The sequence below is a fragment of the Schistocerca cancellata genome, chromosome 9 (assembly GCF_023864275.1).
Source record: "Schistocerca cancellata isolate TAMUIC-IGC-003103 chromosome 9, iqSchCanc2.1, whole genome shotgun sequence".
Classification (NCBI taxonomy): Eukaryota; Metazoa; Arthropoda; class Insecta; order Orthoptera; family Acrididae; genus Schistocerca; species Schistocerca cancellata.
Window position 1 is genome coordinate 123,874,101 of NC_064634.1, and position 23,367 is coordinate 123,897,467.

The 23,367-nt window shown below is 43.6% G+C and overlaps 1 protein-coding gene across 1 annotated transcript in view; it reads left to right on the top strand.

Moving 5' to 3' along the window:
- LOC126100644 (uncharacterized) overlaps positions 1-23,367 on the top strand; it is a 290,010-nt gene that overhangs the window by 20,274 nt on the left and 246,369 nt on the right. The window contains exon 2 of the mRNA XM_049911273.1: positions 15,064-15,319. Coding sequence (XP_049767230.1) covers positions 15,064-15,319 — 256 coding nt within the window. The remainder of the gene's footprint in view (positions 1-15,063; positions 15,320-23,367) is intronic.

Genomic DNA, 23,367 nt, shown 5'->3' on the forward strand with positions numbered 1-23,367 from the left:
AAAGTTCTGATAGCAACTATGACTACGGGTTTTACGAGGAATTTTACGAACAATAGGAAGATATTTTTGCGCAGCAAGAGTGACAGTATAAAAATTGCATAGTATCTGAGTGGTCAGCATAAAATATTCAGTGATGTGGACGAAGATGTGGAGCATAAATGGGAAAATTCATAAGTGTCGTTCAATATGTGCAAGGTCTTAACGGTTGGGAAAGACCAACCCCGGCTTAATAGCCGTGTTAGGAAAGTACTCCAGCAACAAAGAGAGCTTCATCTCAGACTGAACTTAAAACCTAGGTGATAGACAAAAGTTGAATGAAGCGAAAATGAGCGTAAGAAGAGCAATAAGAGAAGCGTTGAGTGACTTTGAAAGTAAAATTTTGGTAACCAATCTGAACAAAAACCCTGAGAGGTTTTGGTCTTATGTAAAATCAAAATCAGTAAGCTATTCGGAATCATTTATTCATTTACTCAGAGAGAATACTGGCACTTGCAGAGAGAATGCCGAAACAATGAATCCTGTCTTCCGAAATTGTTTCACCGTGGAAGCTCGTCACCCAGCCTCTCCTTTCCGTCATCGTACGAACATCGAAATGGCAGACATTGAGGTAACCTATCTGGGACCGGAAAGACAACTACAATCACTTAGTAGTTGACAGGCGTCAGGACTAGCAGAGACACCTATAAGATTCTGCAAAGATTATGCGAAAGCATTTGCTCCCCTTGTAAGAGAAGTTTATCGTTCTTAACGGAACAAAATCAACAGATGTAATGACAATTTCCGTAACACCCCAAGGAAGTGTGATAGGTCTGTCATTGTTTACAATGCATATGAAGGATCTAGTAGTAGGATGCGTCGGATGTCCTTTGAGATTGTTCGCAGATGATGCATTTGTCTACAACAAAGTAGCAACGCCAGAAGATAGTATAGATTTGCAGAATTACCTGCAGAATGAATGATGCAAGTTCCGGCAGTTGACCTGAACTTCAATGAGTGTAACATATTGCGCGAACAGAGGAAAAGAAATCCACTGCTGTATAGCTATACTATTGATGGCAAACCACTGGAAACAGTATGTACCGTAAAATGTCTACGAGCAGCTATCCAGAGCGACCTTCAGTGGAATGACCACATAAAACAGTCCGCTGAGTGGTCAGCGTGACGGACTGCCGACCTACGGGCCTGGGTTCGATTCCCGGCTGGGTCGGGGATTTTCCCCGCTCAGGGACTGGGCGTTGTGTTGTCTTCGTCATCGTTTCTGCTGTTGCCAGCATTCTCAAAAATTTTCGAAAAAGTAATGTACAGTCGTCTTTATAACCATCTTATCTCAAATAACATACTGTCAAAGTCACAGTTTGGATTTCTAAAAGGTTCTGATATTGAGAAGGCTATCTACACTTACAGTGAAAATGTGCTTAATTCATTAGACAAAAAATTGCAGGCAACTGGTATATTTTGTGATCTGTCAAAGGCATTTGACTGTGTAAATCACAATATCCTTTTAAGTAAACTAGAATATTACAGTGTAACGGGAAATGTTGCAAAATGGTTCAAATCTTATATCTCTGGCAGGAAAAAAGGGTGTTGTTAGGAAAGAGACATGTATCAAGCTATCAGGCATCATCCAACTGGGAACTAATTACATGTGGGGTCCCACAAGGTTCCATTTTGGGGCCCTTACTTTTTCTTGTGTATATCAATGACCTCTCATCAGTAACATTACCAGATGCCAAGTTTGTTTTGTTTGCCAATGATACAAACATTGCAATAAATAGCAAATCAAGTGTAGTCTTAGGAAGATCAGGCAATAAAATATTTGTGGACATTAATCACTGGTTCCTAGCCAATTCTTTGTCACTAAAATTTGAAAAAAACACACTACATGCAGTTCAGAACTTGTAAGGGGTGTCCCAAGAGTATATGTCTAACATATGATGACAAGAAGATAGAAGAAGTGGACAGTGTTAAATTCTTGGGATTACAGCTTGATAATAAATTCAACTGGGAGGAGCACACCACAGAACTGCTGAAGCGTGTTAACAGATCTCTGTTTGCAATGCGAATTTTGTCAGACATAGGGGATATAAAAATGAAAAAGTCGGCATACTATGCTTACTTTCATTCCATAATGTCATATGGGATAATTTTTTGGGGTAATTCATCAAGCCAAGCTAAAGTTTTCCGGGCACAAAAAGTGCAGTAAGAGTTATATGTGGTGTGAACTCAAGAACATCCTGCAGAAGCCAGTTTAGGGAACTAGGGATACTAACTACTGCTTCCCAATATATTTATTCCTTAATGAAATTTGTCATTAAAAATATATCACTTTTTCAAACCAACAGCTCAGTTCATGGAATCAATACTAGAAATAAGAATAATTTTCACAAGGATTTAAAGTCACTTAGTCTTGTACAAAAAGGTGTGCATTATTCAGGAACACACATTTTCAATAACTTGCCAGCAGCCATAAAAAGCTTAACAAGCAATGAAATTCAGTTTAAGAGAAGCCTAAAGGATTTATTGGTGGCCAACTCCTTCTACTCCATTGATGAATTTCTTAGTAAAACCAACTGATTTGTATATAACTACAACATAACTTCTGCACAATTTCAGTGCAGTAATGTGTTCATTGAAAATTTGTGTGTGTGTGTGTGTGTGTGTGTGTGTGTGTCTGTTTGTGTGTGTGTGTGTGTGTGTGTGTGTGTGTGTGTGTGTGTGTGTGTGTAAGTTTAATCTAACTTCTGCACCATTTCAGTGCAGTAATGTGTTCATTGTAAATAAGTATTACAGTAGTTGTATTACATGTTTATTACCTTATAAATAAATAAAAAACTTTTTTATTTTAAATTCAGTGCATTAGTATTTGTAAAATGACTCTTAATGTTCATTTAAAAAATGACGATCATTCCACTTGGGACCTGTGGAATGGTACATTAGTTTACTTGTTTTAGTTGTAAATATTTGTCGTGTATTGTTGTTTTTCTGACATGTTCCACATCCTGGAGGACCTCCTCACTACGGATCAATTGTAATAAAAGTAAATCTAATATAATCTAAACCATCCGGCGCGCTGGTCGCCCAATGTGGCGTCGAATGTAATAAGACCTGCACCAAGGCGGCCGGCCCTGCCCCGTAAGGGGCCTCCCGGCCAATGACCCAAACGCTCATTTCTGTTTTACCACATAAAACAAATAGTTGGAAAAGCAGATGCCAGACTTAGATTCATGGGGAGAATCTTAAGGAAATGTAACTCCTCCAAGAAGGAGGAGGCTTATAAGGCGCTTATTCGAACGATTATTTGGTATTGTTCGACTATCTGGGATCCCTACCAGGTAGGACTGGTAGAAGGGAGAGAGAAGATTCAACAAAGAGCGGCACGTTTCGTCACGTAATCGTTCAGGCGGCGCGAGAGCGTTGCAAAGATGCTCAACGAACTCCATTGGCAGATGCTACAAAAGAGGCGTTGCGTATCACTGGGAGGTTTATTATCGAAATTTCGAGTTTTGCTTTCCGGAAACCGTAGGATAACAAATTAATTCCTCCGACATACATCTCGTGTAATGACCACAACAAAATTTAAGAAACTGGAGCCGTTGAAGAGGCTTACCGACGATCATTTTTCCTGCGCGCCATTCGTGAGTGGAACACACATGGTAAGGGGCTCAGGTACCGGCACAAGACGTACCATCCGCTAATCACAAGGCACAAACACACAGGTAATGTCATCTTTGACAGTGCGCTGGTAATGCAGTTTTGAGTAAACAGGAAAAGATTAACTCTAATCTCACAAAGCAGTGTCAACATACAACCTCAATAAAATAAAATAAAATCAGTACTTGACAATACTACTTCAAGAAGTAATTCACATGGAAAATGATACAGAAACGAAGTAAAAGAAAGAATTAACAATTGTAACAACAGAATAGATGTAGAACAAAAGCAAACTGGTGCTTTTCATTTATTATTAGAATAGATGGAGTTTATAGGCAATCGCAATAAAATTAAAAGAAATGGAAAAAAACACAGGGAAATGGAGGAATAGGAAGAAACAGACAGTGTGGAAAGTAATGGAAAACTGACATGGTTATGCGAAGTTTAAGAGAACGGATGTATTAAGCTGTACTTGGTCACATAAGATTAAATCATGACTGTGAGCTAAATGTTTGTTGATCTCCAAGATTTCCAATAGGCTGTGTTTTTGGCCATTATTTGCTAAGTGAAAGACGTAGGTAGTTGCAGCCCTCACTCAGTACAGGCTCATCTAATGTGGAGCCATAATTCTGCAACCTCCAGCAGCCTCAGCTTCAGCAGCCTCAGCTATACAAATATGTAATTGTGTATGCTCCTCATTAATTGGGTCTTTCGTTTGTTATTGAAAATACAATGGGCTGCAGTGTTCACACTCTGTTCCAGGTATGGTATTGCCCACCACTTCCTACAGACATGGAAGGACAGCAAAGGGAACATACATCTACATCTACATGATTACTCTGCAATTCACATTTAAGTGCTTGGCAGAGGGTTCATCGAACCACAATCATACTATCTCTTTACCACTCCCGAACAGCGCGCTGGGAAAACGAACACCTAAACCTTTCTGTTCAAGTTCTGATTTCCCTTATTTTATTTTGATGATCATTCCTACCTATGTAGGTTGGTCTCAAAAAAATATTTTCGCATTCGGAAGAGAAAGTTGGTGACTGAAATTTCGTAAATAGATCTGGCCGCGACGAAAAACGTCTTTGCTTTAATGACTTCCATCCCAACTCGCGTATCATATCTGCCACACTCACTCCCCTGTTACGTGATAATACAAAACGAGCTGCCCTTTTTTTGCACCCTTTCGATGTCGTCCGTCAATCCCACCTGGTAAGGATCCCACACCGCGCAGCAATATTCTGAGGACGAACGAGTGTACTGTAAGCTGTCTCTTTAATGGACTTGTTGCATCTTCTAAGTGTCCTGCCAATGAAACGCAACCTTTGGCTCGCCTTCCCAACAATATTATCTATGTGGCCTTTCCAACTGAAGTTGTTCGTAATTTTAACACGCAGGTACTTAATTGAATTGACAGCCTTGAGAATTGTACTATTTATCGAGTAATCTAATTCCAACGGATTTCTTTTGGAACTCATGTGGATCAACTCACAATTTTCGTTATTTAGTGTCAACTGCCACCTGCCACACCATACAGCAATCTTTTCTAAATCGCTTTGCAACTGATACTGGTCTTCGGATGACCTTACTAGACGGTAAATTACAGCATCATCTGCGAACAACCTAAGAGAACTGCTCAGGTTGTCACCCAGGTCATTTATGTAGATCAGGAACAGCAGAGGTCCCAGGACGCTTCCCTGGGGAACACCACATATCACTTCAATTTCACTCAATGATTTGCCGTCTATTACTACGAACTGCGACCTGCGACCTTCCTGACAGGAAATCACGAATCCAGTCGCACATTGAGACGATACCCCATAGGCCCGCAGCTTGATTAGAAGTCGCTTGTGACGAACGGTGTCAAAAGCTTTCCGGAAATCTAGAAATATGGAATCAACTTGAGATCCCCTGTCGATAGCGGCCATTACTTCGTGCGAATAAAGAGCTAGCTGCGTTGCACAAGAACGATGTTTTCTGAAACCATGCTGATCACGTATCGATAGATCGTTCCCTTCGAGGTGATTCATAATGTTTGAATACAATATATGCTCCAAAACCCTACTGCAGACCGACGTCAGTGATATAGGTCTGTAGTTAGATGGATTACTCCTACTACCCTTCTTAAACACTGGTGCGACCTGCGCAATTTTCCAATCTGTAGGCACAGATCTATCGGTGAGCGAGCGGTTGTATATGATTGCTTAGTAGGGGGCTATTGTATAAGCGTAATCTGAAATGAACCTAATCGGTATACAATCTGGACCTGAAGACTTACCCGTATCAAGCAATTTGAGTTGCTTCGCAACCCCTAAGGTATCTGCTTCTAATAAACTCATGCTAGCAGCTGTTCGTGCTTCAAATTATGGAATATTCCATTCGTCTTCCCTGGTGAAGGAATTTCGGAAAACTGCGTTCAATAACCCCGCTTTAGCGGCACAGTCGTCGGTAACAGTACCATCGGCACTGCGCAGCGAAGGTATTGACTGCGTCTTGCCGCTTGTGTGCTTCACATACGACCAGAATTTCTTCGGATTTTCTACCAAATTTCGAGACAATGTTTCGTTATGGAACCTATTAAAGGCATCTCGCATTAAAGTCCGTGCCAAATTCCGCGCGTCTGTAAATTTGAGCCAATCATCGGGATTTCGCGTTCGTCTGAACTTCGCATGCTTTTTCCGTTGCCTCTGCAACAGCGTTCGGATCTGTTTTGTGTACCATGTGGGATCAGTTCCATCTCTTACCAATTTATGAGGTATGAATCTCTCAATTGCTGTTGTTACTAAATCTTTGAATTTGAGCCACATCTCGTCGACATTTGCATAGTCAGTTCGGAAGGAATGGAGATTGTCTCCTAGGAAGGCTTCTAGTGACACTTTATCCGCTTTTTTAAATAAAATTATTTTGCGTTTGTTTCTAATGGATTTGGAAGAATCGAGCCTAGCTACAACTACCCTGTGATCACTAATCCCTGTATCAGTCGTGATGCTCTCTATTAGCTCTGGATTGTTTGTGGCTAAGAGGTCAAGTGTATTTTCGCAACCATTTACAATTCACGTGGGTCCGTGGGCTAACTACTCGAAATAATTTTCGGAGAAAGCATTTAGGACAATCTCGGAAGATGTTTTCTGCCTACCATCGGTTTTGAACAAGTATTTTTGCCAACAACTGGCAACGGCCTTGCCGCAGTGGATACACCGGTTCCCGTGAGATCACCGAAGTGAAGCACTGTCGGGCGTGGCCGGCGCTTGGATGGGTGACCGTCCAGCCGCCATGCGCTGTTGCCATTTTTCGGGGTGCACTCAGCCTCGTGATGCCAATTGAGGAGCTACTCGACCGAATAGTAGCGGCTCCGGTCAAAGAAAACCATCATAACGACCGGGAGAGCGGTGTGCTGACCGCACGCCCCTCCTATCCGCATCCTCACCTGAGGATGACACGGCGGTCGGATGGTCCCGGTGGGCCACTTGTGGCCTGAAGACGGAGTGCTATTTTTGCCAACATATCGAGGGAAGGTTGAAGTCCCCACCAACTATAACCGTATGAGTGTGGGATTTATTTGTTACGAGACTCAAATTTTCTCTGAACTGTTCAGCAACTATATCATCAGAGTCTGGGGGTCGCTAGAAGGAGCCAATTATTAACTTAGTTCGGCTGTTAAGTATAACCTCCACCCATACCAATTCGCACGGAGTATCTACTTCGATTTCACTACAAGATAAACCACTACTTACAGACACAAACACTCCACCTCCAATTCTGCCTAATCTATCTTTCCTGAACATCGTCTGAGACTTCGTAAAAAATTCTGCAGAACTTATTTCACGCTTTAGCCAGCTTTCTGTACCCCTTTAGATTTCTGCCTTTGGCGATGGTTGAAAGATGAAGTCTACAAAGAAAAATTAAACAAAAGAGAGCTATTGATCCTTTGGGTTGTGAACAGTGATTCCCCTATGTAATGACGCCGAGAGGACCTCAGAAGAACTACACGAGTTGTTGTCAAGAGACTTTAAAACTGCACCCAAGTAAGAGGTGCATGAAAATCAAATATGAATCTAATCATTTGTCGCCTTTGCCCCTCACCTTATGTGAGTGATTGGTTGGGTAACATTCTAACATATCTATCCCTTGTAACCAATAAAAAATCGACGTGTTATGTTGTATCTAATATTCTATTCGAATTAGTCTCTTAGTCTCTACTACCACCTACTAAAATATTCACTACTAACTGAGTATCCTCCGTTGCACGTTTATGTATTTATTCCAGTCTTTTATCAGTCCATCTCCTCCTCTCCCCTCTCTCTGTGTCCATCTTCTCCTCTTTCTTATCTCTGTCCAAACATCCTCCTTTCTCTCTCTGTCCATTTCCCTCTCCCTCCTCCGAGATGTGCCCATCACCTCCTTCCCATTGCTGTCCTCCCTTCTCTCTCCACGTTATTACACTCATCCCAAGAGGAGGTTGGTTATTCTTATCCCTACAGTTTTTCTTTCCATATTGTATCGAATACGTGTACCAAATTTGATTTAAGGCCGTGCAGGGGTTTAGGGTGAGCCGTTTACCCGTAGATTTGCCCACATTAGCATATGTAAAGTATATTTCACACATATTTAAGACACATTACTCATCTTTGTACACATATTTCACCAGTATGTCTAGGCAATTTCGCCCTGCAGTCTCATTTTCACGCAACATAATGTTTATTCATCAATTTTTCCTAAACTTGTGCTGCACAATGACAAAATTTTGTAGGTATATTCATGGGTATATGTGCATACTGTCTGCAAAATGTGTTGTGAACAACGTTAGTAGTAATGAAATTAAAACGTCGTGCAGCTTTTCAGACGCTCCGGTATTTGACGTTATACCTCCTGAACTATGTGCCGTAAAATAATATATTTTTGCAGGTACATACAACGGCGTAAGAGGATACTGTCTGCGTCTCATTTGGCTTGTCATGTTTGTAAACACGGAGAGATAAGCGGTTGCGTAATGACCAAGGTCAACGCTCCACAGAGTATCTCCCATGTGGCTAATGCAATAGGCTAATTAATTATTTTCCTTTATTTAATATATTTTCTTTCATAAGGATAAGGGAAAGGAAAGATTTTATTTAATTTCTATAATAATGGGTAAGGTCACCGATGAGTTTAATTTTTTTACAATTGTCAGCACCCTTTCAGATTCATTTATTTTACGATGGTCCTCAGAACGAAAGGCATGGTGGACAGGTAATATGATTTACCCATATCTCTGTTGTAGACCTTTGCGATGTGAAATGTCCGATAAGCGATGATGTCCCGTCTGTTAAAATTTTCTAACCCCGTTATTATAGAAATTAAATAAAATCTTTCCTTTCCCTTATCCTTACCAAAGAAAATATATTAAATGAAGAAAAATAATTAACTAGCCTATTGCATCAGCCACATGGGAGATACTCTGTGTGAGCGTCGACCTTGGTCATTACGCAACCGCTTATCTCTCCGTGTTTACAAACATGACAAGACAAATGAGACGCGTGGTGCTAGTAAGACTATAGCACGCGTACGGGATAACACACCAACATCGGATTTGGAAAAGGTCTGATCCACAGCGTCAGCCGAGAACTGTTAAGTGTCGTAATGATTTTGTTAAGAAAGCGACAGTCTTCGTGCAGCCGCTCGAACAACGGCATTGGACTGCTCACACAGAAGATGCCACGATATTATAGGAGGAGAGGGCGTACCCGCCTTACAGTTTATAAAGCAGGTGCGAATCCTGCCTCGGGCATGGAGGTGTGTAGTGTCCTTATGTTAGTTAGGTTTAAGAAGTTCTAAGTCTAGAGGACCTCAGATGTTAAGTCCCATAGTGCTTAGAGCCATTTGAACCATTTTGAACTAAACGATAACCTTTATCCCCTTAATAATTTTGTGGGAGTTGTCAATAAGAAAAGGTTTGACATTACGTGTAAAGTGTGCTGCAAGTCTCCAAGTGCTCTCATTCTCAAATACTGGATGACCAAAGAATGGGTAGTTAGCGATGTGGGATATACTGCTCTTTCATCCCCAACCTTTTGATGGGTAGGGTCCTCTGGGTCAATTGAACCGATCACTGACTGAAAATAATTTTGTTCGGTTACTTGGAGATCATTTGCAGCCATTCATGGACTTAATCTTCCCAAAAAAACGATGTCGTGCCACCGGGTCACAACTATTCGCAATTTGATTGAAGAGCATTCTGGACAAATTGAGGGAATGATTCGGTCACCCAGATTGCCCAGTATGAATCCCAATATGAATCCCAACGAACATTCATAGAACATAATTGAGAGCTCAGTTCGTGCACAAAATCCTGCACCACAAACACTTTTGCAATTATGGACGGCTATAGAGGCAGCGTGGCTCAGTTTTTCTGTAGGCAAGCACATCGACTTGTAGTCCACGCCACGTCCAGATGACGCACCACGCCGGGCAAAAGAAGGTTCGAAAGGTATTAAAAATAGTTCTTTCCTAATTAATGAATAATTAATACCATTAGATACCAGTGGTAGGGATAAGGATCTAGGTCTACTGATGCGTCACACGCCCTTGTGAAACAAGAAGGGTAATAATGCAGACGTCTAAAAACCAGGCATGAAGACGGCATACTGTGTTACGTTTTGTCTCCTACAGATCTACTCGACCGTCGTACCGTTTGTTCAGTCACCTGGACTCTCATGTGCCCTGCAGATCTCACATTCTTGCCCACCACTTGTGGCCATAGGAGGCAGTCCTCGAGGCGACAGTCTGAACGTATTTATGACCGAAGTAGTAAGGTGCTGGCCATGTAATCTGGATGGTGACGCTTCAGACTTCTTTCTGGACATCCAGATTTAGGTTTTCTGCGGAGGTGTGCACACTGCACTTTCAACCTGTCCATGCTCGCCTGTTAGCCAGGCAGGCAAGCTACTGCACGTTATCAGCAGAATTGGCAGCCACCTCTACTCCCACCCAAGCCAAGCTACGCCCAACCCAAGAAGATTCCCGTTGTACTCCGCTAAGTAGAATTTATTCTGTACGCTTGCATTGTAGTGTTATGAGTAGGGTTTGGAATTTGATAAAACTATCCAAATATGAGAAGACAATGCTGAATGAACTATACAGAATGTCCCATTTATCTTGACCACCCTAAATAACTGTTTTTCCAGATGCAAATTACAAAATGTTTCAAGCAGATGTTCTTTAGCCGTCAGGGGGACATCAATCAGCATGAGCGACTTCGTTGTAGCTTTGTTTTTTACAAAGATATGAACAGAGGTATGACTTTTTTAAATGGCATCCTGTATTTTTTAGCTGGCCAGTGTGCCCATGCGGTTCTAGGCGCTACAGTCTGGAACCGCGCGGCCGCTACGGTCGCAGGTTCGAATCCTGCCTCGGGTATGGATGTGTGTGATGTCCTTAGGTTAGTTAGGTTTAAGTAGTTCTAAGTGTTGGGGGACTGATGACCTAAGATGTTGAGTCCCATAGTGCTCAGAGCCATTTGAGCCATTTGAGCCATTTGTATTTTTTATTTGGTAATTCATTTCCTCTCCTAACGACCTATTCAAAATGTATTACAGTGTATCATTCACTGAAACACAACGTTATTAATTACATAACACAATACTGACTTTGAGCCCGGGACGACAAACTCGTCCACTTGCTGGAGTTGTCAGAAAACAAATGAAAACCAAGTAAAAACATAATACAAAATTTGCTTTGACCCTCCTGTAGCATTGTCCAGAAGTATAACATACAAAGATGCTCAAAGTGGTGTCCAGAACACCGCTACACTGGTGCACTCATTGAATGAAAGAATTGTTTACTGCTTTCAGTGTTGCCTGCTGAAGAGAATTACAAGCAAGCACGATGCGTTCCTACATGTCCTCTGGAGTTGGAATATCGCGATAGACAACGTCTTTAATGCATCCCCAAAGAAAAAAGTCCAGTGGATTCAAATCAGGAGACCTAGCAGGCCAAGTAACTATTCCTCCTCAACCAATCCATCTGGCCGGCCGGGGTGGCCGAGCGGTTCTTGGCGCTTCAGTCTGGAACCGCGTGACCGCTACGGTCGCAGGTTCGAATCCTGACTCGGCCATGGATGTGTGTGATGTGCTTAGGTTAGTTGGGTTTAAGTAGTTCTAAGTTATAGGGGACTGATGACCTCAGAAGTTAAGTCCCATAGTGCTCAGAGCCATTTTTGGATCCATCTGTCTTCGGTTCAGAACACGACGTGCACGCAAGGCATTATGTGCTGGACATCCATCGTGTTGATACCACATAAGCATTCTGGTTCATAGCGGCACATCTTCCAGAAGAGGAGGAAGAATCCGTCGAAGTCGGGATACGCTGTGCCGTTTAGACTGCCACTGATGAAATAACGCCCAATAATTGTAGTACCAAATATCCCACACCAGACGTTAACTCTCCATTGACGCTGATGTTCCACCTGTCTAAGCCATCGTGGGTTGGCGCTGGACCAATAATGCACATTCCTTGTATTTACCTGTCCTTTGTTGGAAAAGGAACATTCATCGGTAAATAGAACATTGGAGAAGAAGTTCAGGATGGCGAGGTTTTACCGCTGTGCCCACCGACAGAACTTTACACGATTCTGGAAATCATTCCCATGCAATTCTTGACGTATGTGTAAAAGGTAAGGATGGAACCGGTAACGTGTAAGAATACGATGTACACTGTCTTCAGGAATGCCAATCTCGTGTTCAAGCTGTCTACATCTTCATCTACATATATACTCCGATTGCCACCAAGCGGTGTGTGGCGGAGGGCACAATTCGCGCAAGAGTCATATTTCCCCCCCCCCCCCTCCCCCCCCTTTTCTGTTCCACTCGCGGATCGCGCGAGGGAAAAACGACTGTCTCAACGCCTCTGTACGAGCTCTAATTTCCCTTATCTTTGAATGGTGATCACTGCGAGATTTGAAAGTTGGTGGTAATTATATATGCTCTTCATCCTCGGCGAAGATCGGATTTCGGAATTTCGTGAGCAGCCCCTTCCGTTTAGCGCGTAGTCTATCTGCAAGTGTGCCGAACAAGATGGTCATCCCCCTAGGACTGCCACGTCACTGTTCGGAGTCCGGTCTTTTTGCGAGTGTACATTCTCTTGAACATCGCTGCAAGCAATCATGTACAGCGTCTACATTCCTGCCAAGTCTTTTTGAGTATCGCAGAAGAAACATACAGATTCTCGTAGCACTATTACAGAACCTCGTTCAAACTCAGTGAGATGTTGATAATGGCGTCTTTGTCGCCGAAAAGGCGTCGTTGTCTAACGTATGCTCACCAAGTCCAATCTGAAAGGTAACTAACGCTCACGACCGCTACAACGTGTATTTAAATCAAACCTGATTTGCATCCTCATAGTGGTGCTACTAGCGCTACCCATTGGCAACTGGTGCGAAATTTGCACAGACATCACCTTTCAGATGTAGAAATCCGAGTACCAACTTTCTTTCCGGTTGGACGATTCCTTCTTAGTGTTGCGATTTTTTTTTCAGCAGTGTAGTTTTTTAACAATAAGACATGGTAGCATAAACAGAAAAGGTTTATGTCAACAACAGCACAGATTACCTAAATAGTACATTATCAACGAGATGTTCTCGACACAGTACCACTATCCACGATCTTCTAGTAGTCATATACGGAATAGCAAAGGACTTATGAAACTCCTTCGTCCGCAGCTCGTGGTCGTGCGGTAGCGTTCTCGCTTCCCACGCCCGGGTTCCCGGGTTCGATTCCCGGCGGGGTCAGGGATTTTCTCTGCCTCGTGATGACTGGGTGTTGTGTGCTGTCCTTAGGTTAGTTAGGTTTAAGTAGTTCTAAGTTCTAGGGGACTGATGACCATAGATGTTAAGTCCCATAGTGCTCAGAGCCATTTGAGCCATGAAACTCCTTCCTGATCAGCTTGATCATGGACGTGATCATTAAGTTTTCTTCTGTCCTAGAATGCACTTTTTCCAAATTTTGGGGTCTAATTTGGAGAAAGCAAAGGAAAGGATGCGCTCTGGATAACAAAATAACCTTGTTCTTTTGTTGATTTTTAATATCACGTTTTTATTGATTTGTCACCAAATCCTGTCACCGATCGAAGTGGTGTTAGCGTTTAAGCTAAATAAATGAAATTGGAAGTTAGCATGACGATAAAGAGGTCATTAGGGACTGAGTTAAGGTTGGCAGGAATCCAAAGATGTTATTTTCAAAGGAACCATTCCGACATTTGCTTTAACTGAATCAGGGAAATCACGGAAAATGGAAATCTGGATGGCCAGATGGGGACTAGAGCTGCATTAAGACAGTGGACTCGCCCTCGGGAAGGATGGATTTTAAATCCGTGTCCAGCCAATCACATTTAGGTTTCTTCCAGAATCTCATTGAATCACCTAAGACAAAGGGAAGGGATTTATCCTATAAAAATGATACCGTTTGTTTTATTCCTCTTTTCTGTCTTACCACAGCGTAACTGCGTTTATAACGATCTCATCGTCGACGTACATGCAACACTAATTTTCGGTCTCTTAGCATTCCTGCCAACAACTAACAACTTAGTTCCACTGGTTCTTATCTTTCAGAAGATACTTTTGGAAGCTAAGTTCCGACTCTTTCAGCTCCCAGTTCATTTTCTTTATGTGTATGAAGCAAAGGGATTTGTAAATCATATCCATTGCAATGCTGTAGTTGTGATGTGTACACAGTGACCTGGTACAGTTCTGATGTGTACATAATCATTTGGTACACGGCAGTACTACCCGAGAGTGCCACCATGCAGACACACTTCATGCCAGACACATCAAAGTTCCGAGCGGTCCCCACAGGGATGGCGCTCATAAATTAGAACCGTTTTATGCTTCCACCATGAGACCTTAAAGTACTCCACTCCATACTCCTATAGCAATGTCAGCCATCACAGTGGGAACTGGTACCTAGAATTACATGCTTCTTCCTCTGAATAGACTGTTCATAAATGGCGGCGCATTGCCGACACTTGGCAACGTTCAGTTCCTGTTCCAGTTCGTCAATTACAACTCGTCAGTTCCAGTCTGGAGTTATTACCAGACGGAGCAGAACGTCAATTACCGCCATTATAACCAGCCGCTATGAACGAATGATCGTCCGTAATCATCGAACAGTACACATCAATCTGTGTAACGTTCAAGTCGGAGTGGGACTAAATAACTGTTAAATACAGATGTCCAGACTAAACTTATTTGTGCAGGCTGAGTCAAATAAAAGTGGCCCGGACGAGTGGATACTGTTCGACTTGAATGTATACTTATAACCATTGTCCGTGACGTGCGTACTGCTTGTTCGCCCATGATGTACTTTCGCACATTGGTAGCTGATACCTTCCCTTGCATCTCGGAGTGTTCTGATTCTGTTGTGGTTACCTTCGCAGATGGCGCCAAGTCAAACAAAGGCGGTGGTAGCCGTGCTGTTGCTGCTAATGCGCCTGCCGGAGTCTGCACGTGCGGCGAACGTGCTGGTGGTGTTCCCCATGGGGGCACGCAGCCACTGGAACCTGGGGCGTGCCATAGCCATGGGCCTTCACGCGCAAGGTCACCACATCACTGCCGTCACGCCCTTCTCTGGACAGGGGCCACGCACCAACTGGACCGACGTCCCCTTACCCAACCTCATACACTTCTTTGGCCGTGAGTATGCTGTCATAGAGCGTAAATATCTACCCAGGTGGGATCAACCACGTAAAATTATAAACAAAAAAATTTTTTTGAATGTTCTTCACTGTGCTTTCACAGCTGTTATAAATACGCAAAGACAAAAAGAAAACAAAGGAAACGACGAACCACGAAGGAGTTATCCGAATGGGGCGAAAATCGGTAGATGTGATGTGCCTGTACAGACAAACAAATGATTACAATTTCACAAAAAATTGATGATTTATTCAAGCGAAAGAGATTCACAAATTGGGCAAGTCGATAACAAAATGACACTAGTTCAGAGACTTTACAGGTCTCATACAGATGTGACTTTATGTATATAGATTGATCGGCAAGTGAAAATTTGTACCAAGGCCGAGAATCGAACGTGGGTCTCTTGTTTACTATGTAGGTGCAGGTGGCTCTTATGCCCTTGGGACTGATCGAGAGAGTTGTTGGATGTCCTGAGGGATGTCATGCCAAATTCTGTCGAATATGGCAAAATCCCGAGCGGCTTCGAGCGCCCTGCCTATAATGATCTAAACGTTCTCAATTTGGGGAGAGAACCAGTGACCTTGAAAGTGAAGGTAGGGTTTTTCAAGCACAAAGGCAGTAGGTCATTACCTTGCAGAAATGTAAGCCCAGGATGGCTTGCCATGAAGGGCAACGAAATGGGGTGTAGAATACCTTCGACTCAGCGCTGTGTTGTGAGGGTGCCACTGTTAACAACCAAAGAGGTCCTGCTACGTACTGAAATGGCAACCCAGATCATCACTCCTGGTTGTCAGGCACCATTACGGATGGTAGATAGGTTGAGATCCCACCACTGTCCATGGCATTTCCAGATACACCTTCATTGGTCATTATGGCCTGGAATCCCACTGGCCGGAGTATGATCAGTCCCACTTTGACCTGAGCTCCGATGACCAGCAAAGATGTGTCTAGAGAGGCCCCAGGCGGCGGTGGGATACCAAACCTGATCGTTGTCCGCCATAAAACCCGAAAACCAGGAGTGATGGTCTAGATTGCCATTTCCTTTCGTAGCAGGACTAGTTTGGTTGTTATCCATGCCACGTTTAAAACACAGCAGTATGTCGATGATACTCTACCCAGCATTTTCTTGCCCTTCGTGACAAGTCATCCTGGGCTTACTTTTCAGCAAGATAATGCCCGCCCGCAAATGGCCGGAATTTCTATGATTTGTCTTCGTGCTTGCCAAACTACTTGCTCAGCAAGGTCGCCAGGTCTCTCCCCCAGTTGAGAGCGTTTGCAGCCTAACTGGGCAAGGCGCTCCAACCAGTTAGGAATTTTGACTATCTAACCCACCAATTGGACATAATTTGGTACCATATCCCTCAAGAGGACATCCAACAACTCTGTCAATGAGTGCCGAGCCGACTAACTGGTTGCATAAAGGCCAGAGAGGGACGCACTCGTTCCTGACTTGATCAGTTTATGATTCCTTTCTCCTGAAGAAATCATGTAATTTTTTTGTTGTTTTAATCACCTCAGTTCTTCCGTATCCCACTTCTTTTATTGATATTTTCTGAGGAATCTCTTAAGCTTCGGCCTATTCTTCATCACTGCTAAATTGATATCTAAATCTATATTTGCTCTTGGGTACACCTTACAATCCAGTATCTGAATTCGCAAGCTCTGTCTGACCATGATGTAATCTAACTGAAATCTTCGGGTGTCTGCTGGTACTTTCCAAGTGTACCTTCTCCTTTTGTAATTGTTGAACAGAGTATTCGCTATTTCTAGCAAAAATTTATTATATAATTCGACTAGTCTTTCTCCTCTCTCGTTACTAGTACCAAGCCCATATTCTCCCGTAAACCTTTCTCCTACTCATTCGCCTAGAAGCGCATTCCAGGCACCTATGGCTGTTAGATTTTCATCTCCTTTAACGTAATGTGTTACACGTTCAATATCCACATCTACTTTCTCTATTTCTTCATCTTCAGCTTCCGACGTCGGATGTATACATGAACTATCATTGTCAGTGATGATCTGCTGTCGATTGTGATGAGAACAACCCTGTCCCTGAACTGTTTGCAGTAGCTCACTCTCTGCCCTACCTTCCTGTTCACAACGAATCCCACTCCCGTTATACCATTTCTGCTGCTGCTGATATTACCCTATACTCGTGTGACCAGAAATCCTTGTCTTCAATTTCACTCCACTATCCACCGCAATATCTACATTGAGCCTTAGCAGTTCCCTTTTCAGATTTTCTAGCTTCCCTACCACATTGAAGCTCCTGACATTCAACGTTCCGACTCGTAGAACGTTATCTTTTTGTTGATTACTCAGTCTTTTTCTCATGGTCACCTCGCCCTTGGCAGTCCCCTCCCAGAGAATCTAATGGAGGACAATTGCGGAATCTTTTCCCAACGGAGATATCATGACGTCATTTTTTCAATTACAAGCCACTTATCCTGTAGTTACACATTATGTGCCTTTATCGCAGTGGTGTCTATTGTCTTCTGCATCACCATACCGTTGATCATTACTGATTCTTCCGCCCTTAGGGGCAGTTTCTCACCCCAAGGCCAAGGGAGTGTTCTGAACCTCATTCCGCTCCTCCGCCGTCTTTCACAAGGCCACTGGCACAATGAGGCTGACTTCTTATGCTGGAAGTCTTTGGCCGCCAATACTGATTATTATTCGACATTTAAGTGGCGGGGGGGGGGGGGAGAGGGAGGGTTGCGAATCCGCGACGGTGGATGCTTTCATTACTAACCAAAGACGCTATTGCTAGACCATGCGATACAATAAAGAACAGACAAAGACAGTTTCCTGTCACATAAGAAAGTGCTAACAATGTAGTTACGTACATTCTAATTTTAGATTAGTGCCATACGAGATCACATTTGGGAAACTCATCAAGTCAGACTAAAGTTTTCCGGAACCAGAAGAGTGTAATAAGAATTATCTGTGGTGTTAACTGAGAAACATCCAGCAGAGACGTGTTCGAGGGACTGGGGATACTAACTACTCCTTCTTCATATTGAAAACATCAGCAAGCGATCAGTTGGGAGAGGTATCGTACAAGACCACAAAAAAGTAACTTGTCACCTAGAAAAGATAAACCGATTTTATTTAAAAAGTTGTGCAAACCATTGTTATGATTTTTAGTACATGAAATTACATACATTAGATAAATGTAATACTTATAACAACCCAAGAAAAATGAGCAATAAACATTTAGTATTTCAAATTTGGTCAGTATTTATGAGATTTCAAATCGTGACATTGCGGTGAGTTTCACCTCACTGTGGTGGTTCTGTATTAGTATAAATTCAATAAAGCACAGTATGAGTTCAAGTACTTCTGTAACAAATAGAAAAGCATTACAGTTAACAAATGTTCCAGAGTAATACATCAAGCATCAACAAAACTTTTAGTTAACACTCGTAAGCACACCAGATCACGACAGGCAATGAGCAGCTGTGAAACATAACGTACAAGTAGATCGGAGGAATGTTATCTGAACTCATATAAATAGGTAGCGATCGTATTATTACAGAGAAGAAATCTGGAACAAAGAGCCAATCATGGAATAAGGCAGAAACCAAATCTCAGCCAAAAGACAATTTAGCTATGTACATTATGTGATCAAGCGCATTCGAACACTTGGCTGAAAATGACTTAGGTGCTACAGTCTGGAGCCGGGCGACCGCTACGGTCGCAGGTTCGAATCTTGCCTCGGGCATGGATGTGTATGTTGTCCTTAGGTTAGTTAGGTTTAATTAGTTCAAGTTCTAGGCGACTGATGACCACAGAAGTTAAGTCGCATAGTGCTCAGAGCCATTTTTTTAAAAAATGACTTACAAGTTCATGGCGTCCTCCATCGGTAATGCAGAATTCAATATAGTCTTGATGACAGATTCAACCCTCGCAGGCAAACGTTCTATCAGGTGCTGGAAGATTTCTTGGGAAATGGCAGCCCATTCTTCACGGAGTGCGGCACTGAGGAGAGGTATCGATGTCGGTCGGTGAGGCCTGGCACCAAGTCGGCGTTCCAAAACATCCCAAAGGTGAAACTTCCTGGCAGATTAAAACTGTGTGCCCGACCGAGACTCGAACTCGGGACCTTTGCCTTTCGTGGGCAAGTGCTCTACCATCTGAGCTACCGAAGCACGACTCACGCCCAGTACTCACAGCTTTACTTCTGCCAGTATCTCGTCTCTTACCTTCCAAACTTTACAGAAGCTCTCCCGCGAACCTTGCAGAACTAGCATCCCTGAAAGAAAGGATACTGCGGAGACATGGCATCCCAAAGGTGTTCTATATGATTCAGGTTAGGTCGTTGTGCAGGCCAGTCTATTACAGGGATGTTATTGTCGTGCAACCACTCCGCCACAGGCAGTGCATTATGAACAGTTGCTCTATCGTGTTGAAGGATGCAATCGCCATCCCCGAACTGCTCTTCAGCAGTGGGAAGCAAGAAGGTGCTTAAAACGTCAATGTAGGACTGTGCTGTGATAGTGCCACGCAAAACAATAAGGAGTGCAAGCCCCCTCCATGAAAAACACGACCACACCATAACATCACCGCCTCCGAATTTCACTGTTGGCACTACACACGCTGACAGATGACGTTCACCGGGCATTCGCCATACCCACACCCTGCCATCGGATCGCCACATTGTGTACCGTGATTCGTCACTCCAGACAACGTTTTTCCACTGTTCAATCGTCCGACGCTTACGCTCCTTACACCAAGCGAGGCATCGTTTGGCATTTACCGGCGTGATGTGTGGCTTATGAGCAGCCGCTCGGCCATTAAATCCAAGCTTTCTCACCTCCCGCCTAACTGTCACAGTACTTGCAGTGGATCCTGATGCAGTTTGGAATTCCTGTGTGATGGTCTGGATAGATATCTGCCTATTACGCATTACGTCCCTTTTCAACTGTCGGCGGTCTGTCAGTCAACAGACGAAGTCGGCCTTTACGCTTTTGTGCTGTACGTGTCCCTTCATGTTTCCACTTCACTATCACATCGGAAACAGTGGACCTAGGGATGTTTAGGAGTATGGAAATATCGTGTACAGACGTACGACACAAGTAACACCCAATCACTTGACCACATTCGAAGTCCGTGAGTTGGGCAGAGCGCTCCATTCTGCTCTCTCACGATATCTAATGATTACTGAGGCCGCTGATATAGAGTACCTGGCGGTAGGTGGCAGCACAATAATACACCTAATATGAAAAAAGTACGTTTCTGGAGGTGTCCGGATACTTTTGATCACATAGTGTATGTACCTTAAGTTACGATAATTGAGACTAGTTCTGTGAATGAATGCAGAAATTAAATTTAAACAACAACGCTCGCATATGTTAACTTAAAATAACAGATAGCAAAACTAAACTTATACACTCCTGGAAATGGAAAAAAGAACACATTGACACCGGTGTGTCAGACCCACCATACTTGCTCCGGACACTGCGAGAGGGCTGTACAAGCAATGATCACACGCACGGCACAGCGGACACACCAGGAACCGCGGTGTTGGCCGTCGAATGGCGCTAGCTGCGCAGCATTTGTGCACCGCCGCCGTCAGTGTCAGCCAGTTTGCCGTGGCATACGGAGCTCCATCGCAGTCTTTAACACTGGTAGCATACCGCGACAGCGTGGACGTGAACCGTATGTGCAGTTGACGGACTTTGAGCGAGGGCGTATAGTGGGCATGCGGGAGGCCGGGTGGACGTACCGCCGAATTGCTCAACACGTGGGGCGTGAGGTCTCCACAGTACATCGATGTTGTCGCCAGTGGTCGGCGGAAGGTGCACGTGCCCGTCGACCTGGGACCGGACCGCAGCGACGCACGGATGCACGCCAAGACCGTAGGATCCTACGCAGTGCCGTAGGGGACCGCACCGCCACTTCCCAGCAAATTAGGGACACTGTTGCTCCTGGGGTATCGGCGAGGACCATTCGCAACCGTGTCCATGAAGCTGGGCTACGGTCCCGCACACCGTTAGGCCGTCTTCCGCTCACGCCCCAACATCGTGCAGCCCGCCTCCAGTGGTGTCGCGACAGGTGTGAATGGAGGGACGAATGGAGACGTGTCGTCTTCAGCGATGAGAGTCGCTTCTGCCTTGGTGCCAATGATGGTCGTATGCGTGTTTGGCGCCGTGCAGGTGAGCGCCACAATCAGGACTGCATACGACCGAGGCACACAGGGCCAACACCCGGTATCATGGTGTGGGGAGCGATCTCCTACACTGGCCGTACACCACTGGTGATCGTCGAGGGGACACTGAATAGTGCACAGTACATCCAAACCGTCATCGAACCCATCGTTCTACCATTCCTAGACCGGCAAGGGAACTTGCTGTTCCAACAGGACAATGCACATCCGCATGTATCCCGTGCCACCCAACGTGCTCTAGAAGGTGTAAGTCAACTACCCTGGCCAGCAAGATCTCCAGATCTGTCCCCCATTGAGCATGTTTGGGACTGGATGAAGCGTCGTCTCACGCGGTCTGCACGTCCAGCACGAACGCTGGTCCAACTGAGGCGCCAGGTGGAAATGGCATGGCAAGCCGTTCCACAGGACTACATCCAGCATCTCTACGATCGTCTCCATGGGAGAATAGCAGCCTGCATTGCTGCGAAAGGTGGATATACACTGTACTAGTGCCGACATTGTGCATGCTCTGTTGCCTGTGTCTATGTGCCTGTGGTTCTGTCAGTGTGATCATGTGATGTATCTGACCCCAGGAATGTGTCAATAAAGTTTCCCCTTCCTGGGACAATGAATTCACGGTGTTCTTATTTCAATTTCCAGGAGTGTATTAATAGTGAGTACAAAATAAATTACACACAGCCAGAACAGACTATAGTCATAAAGTAATAACAGGGCTCAAACCTGACATACCGGAACTAGACAACCCGCCCATAATAGCTGTGGCATAAGCAAATTTAGCAAAGTAAGTAGCAAGTTGGAACCGGTAAACTCTTTTAAAGTAACCACAGCACAGCGGATAGCCACTAATAACTGTTCATACAGTCTACACACTAAGATGTTCATTAAATAAATCCAATAAGCACCGATGACTACTTCTCACTAATCCAGCCTTGCACGTAAATTCTGTAGACACAGATAGCAGACAGGTCGTCTTCCACCAGATCCGCGCGAGCATCTAAGATGGTAGAATAGAGAATCATACAACTGCTCAAAATCACATTCAGCTTCAGCAAATGTTAAAAGTATCCACTTACTACAGTACTGGAAGCACTCGTCCTATAAAGGTGATCCTGCTGTTGTCGGTAGTAGATGACTTAGAGAGAGCTATTGCGCAATGCCATTAAGTCAGCGTGAGGGCGCACGCTCCTGGTTGGATGCGAAGGAAGACATTCCTTACCTATACAGGCAAAAAGATTATACCATCTTTCGAGTTCATATCGAAGCACTGCGTGTATCACATATACTTATTTCTTAATTAAATTCGTTGTAAATAATATCTCTTTTTGAGACTAACAACTCGGTTCCTGAAATCGAAACTAGAAGTAAGAAATTTAAAGACACTTATTTTCTTGTATATCTTTCCTCGGTATATGTGAACACGCGTTTATATTAACTTACCAGCAACTATAAAAAGTTAAGTAACATACCAATAATTTTCAGTTTAAGAGGAGCCTAAAAGATTAATTTGCGGTCAGCTCCTCCTGGCCCATTGGAAATGACCCAGTTGATATGTATATACTTTTTAAAATATTAAGTAATATGTTACATAAAATCTGATTTCAGAATATCTTCAGTTTTGCAATTTGGTCAATGCAAACAAGTGCTGTAAACTCTTTCTTCCGTTTAATAATGCGTGGCTACAATAGCTCAAGAATTATGATTTAAACCAAAGTGTAGTATTCATTTACATGTTTTGTGACAGATTTCTTATTACGTCTTAAATGAAGATATGTTTAAAATATTTTGACTTACTCCATACGGATGAAGACCACACCCATCAGTATCTGTGCAGCTGAAATGTATTATTTATTCTTGCATAATGACATGCTCTACATTACTG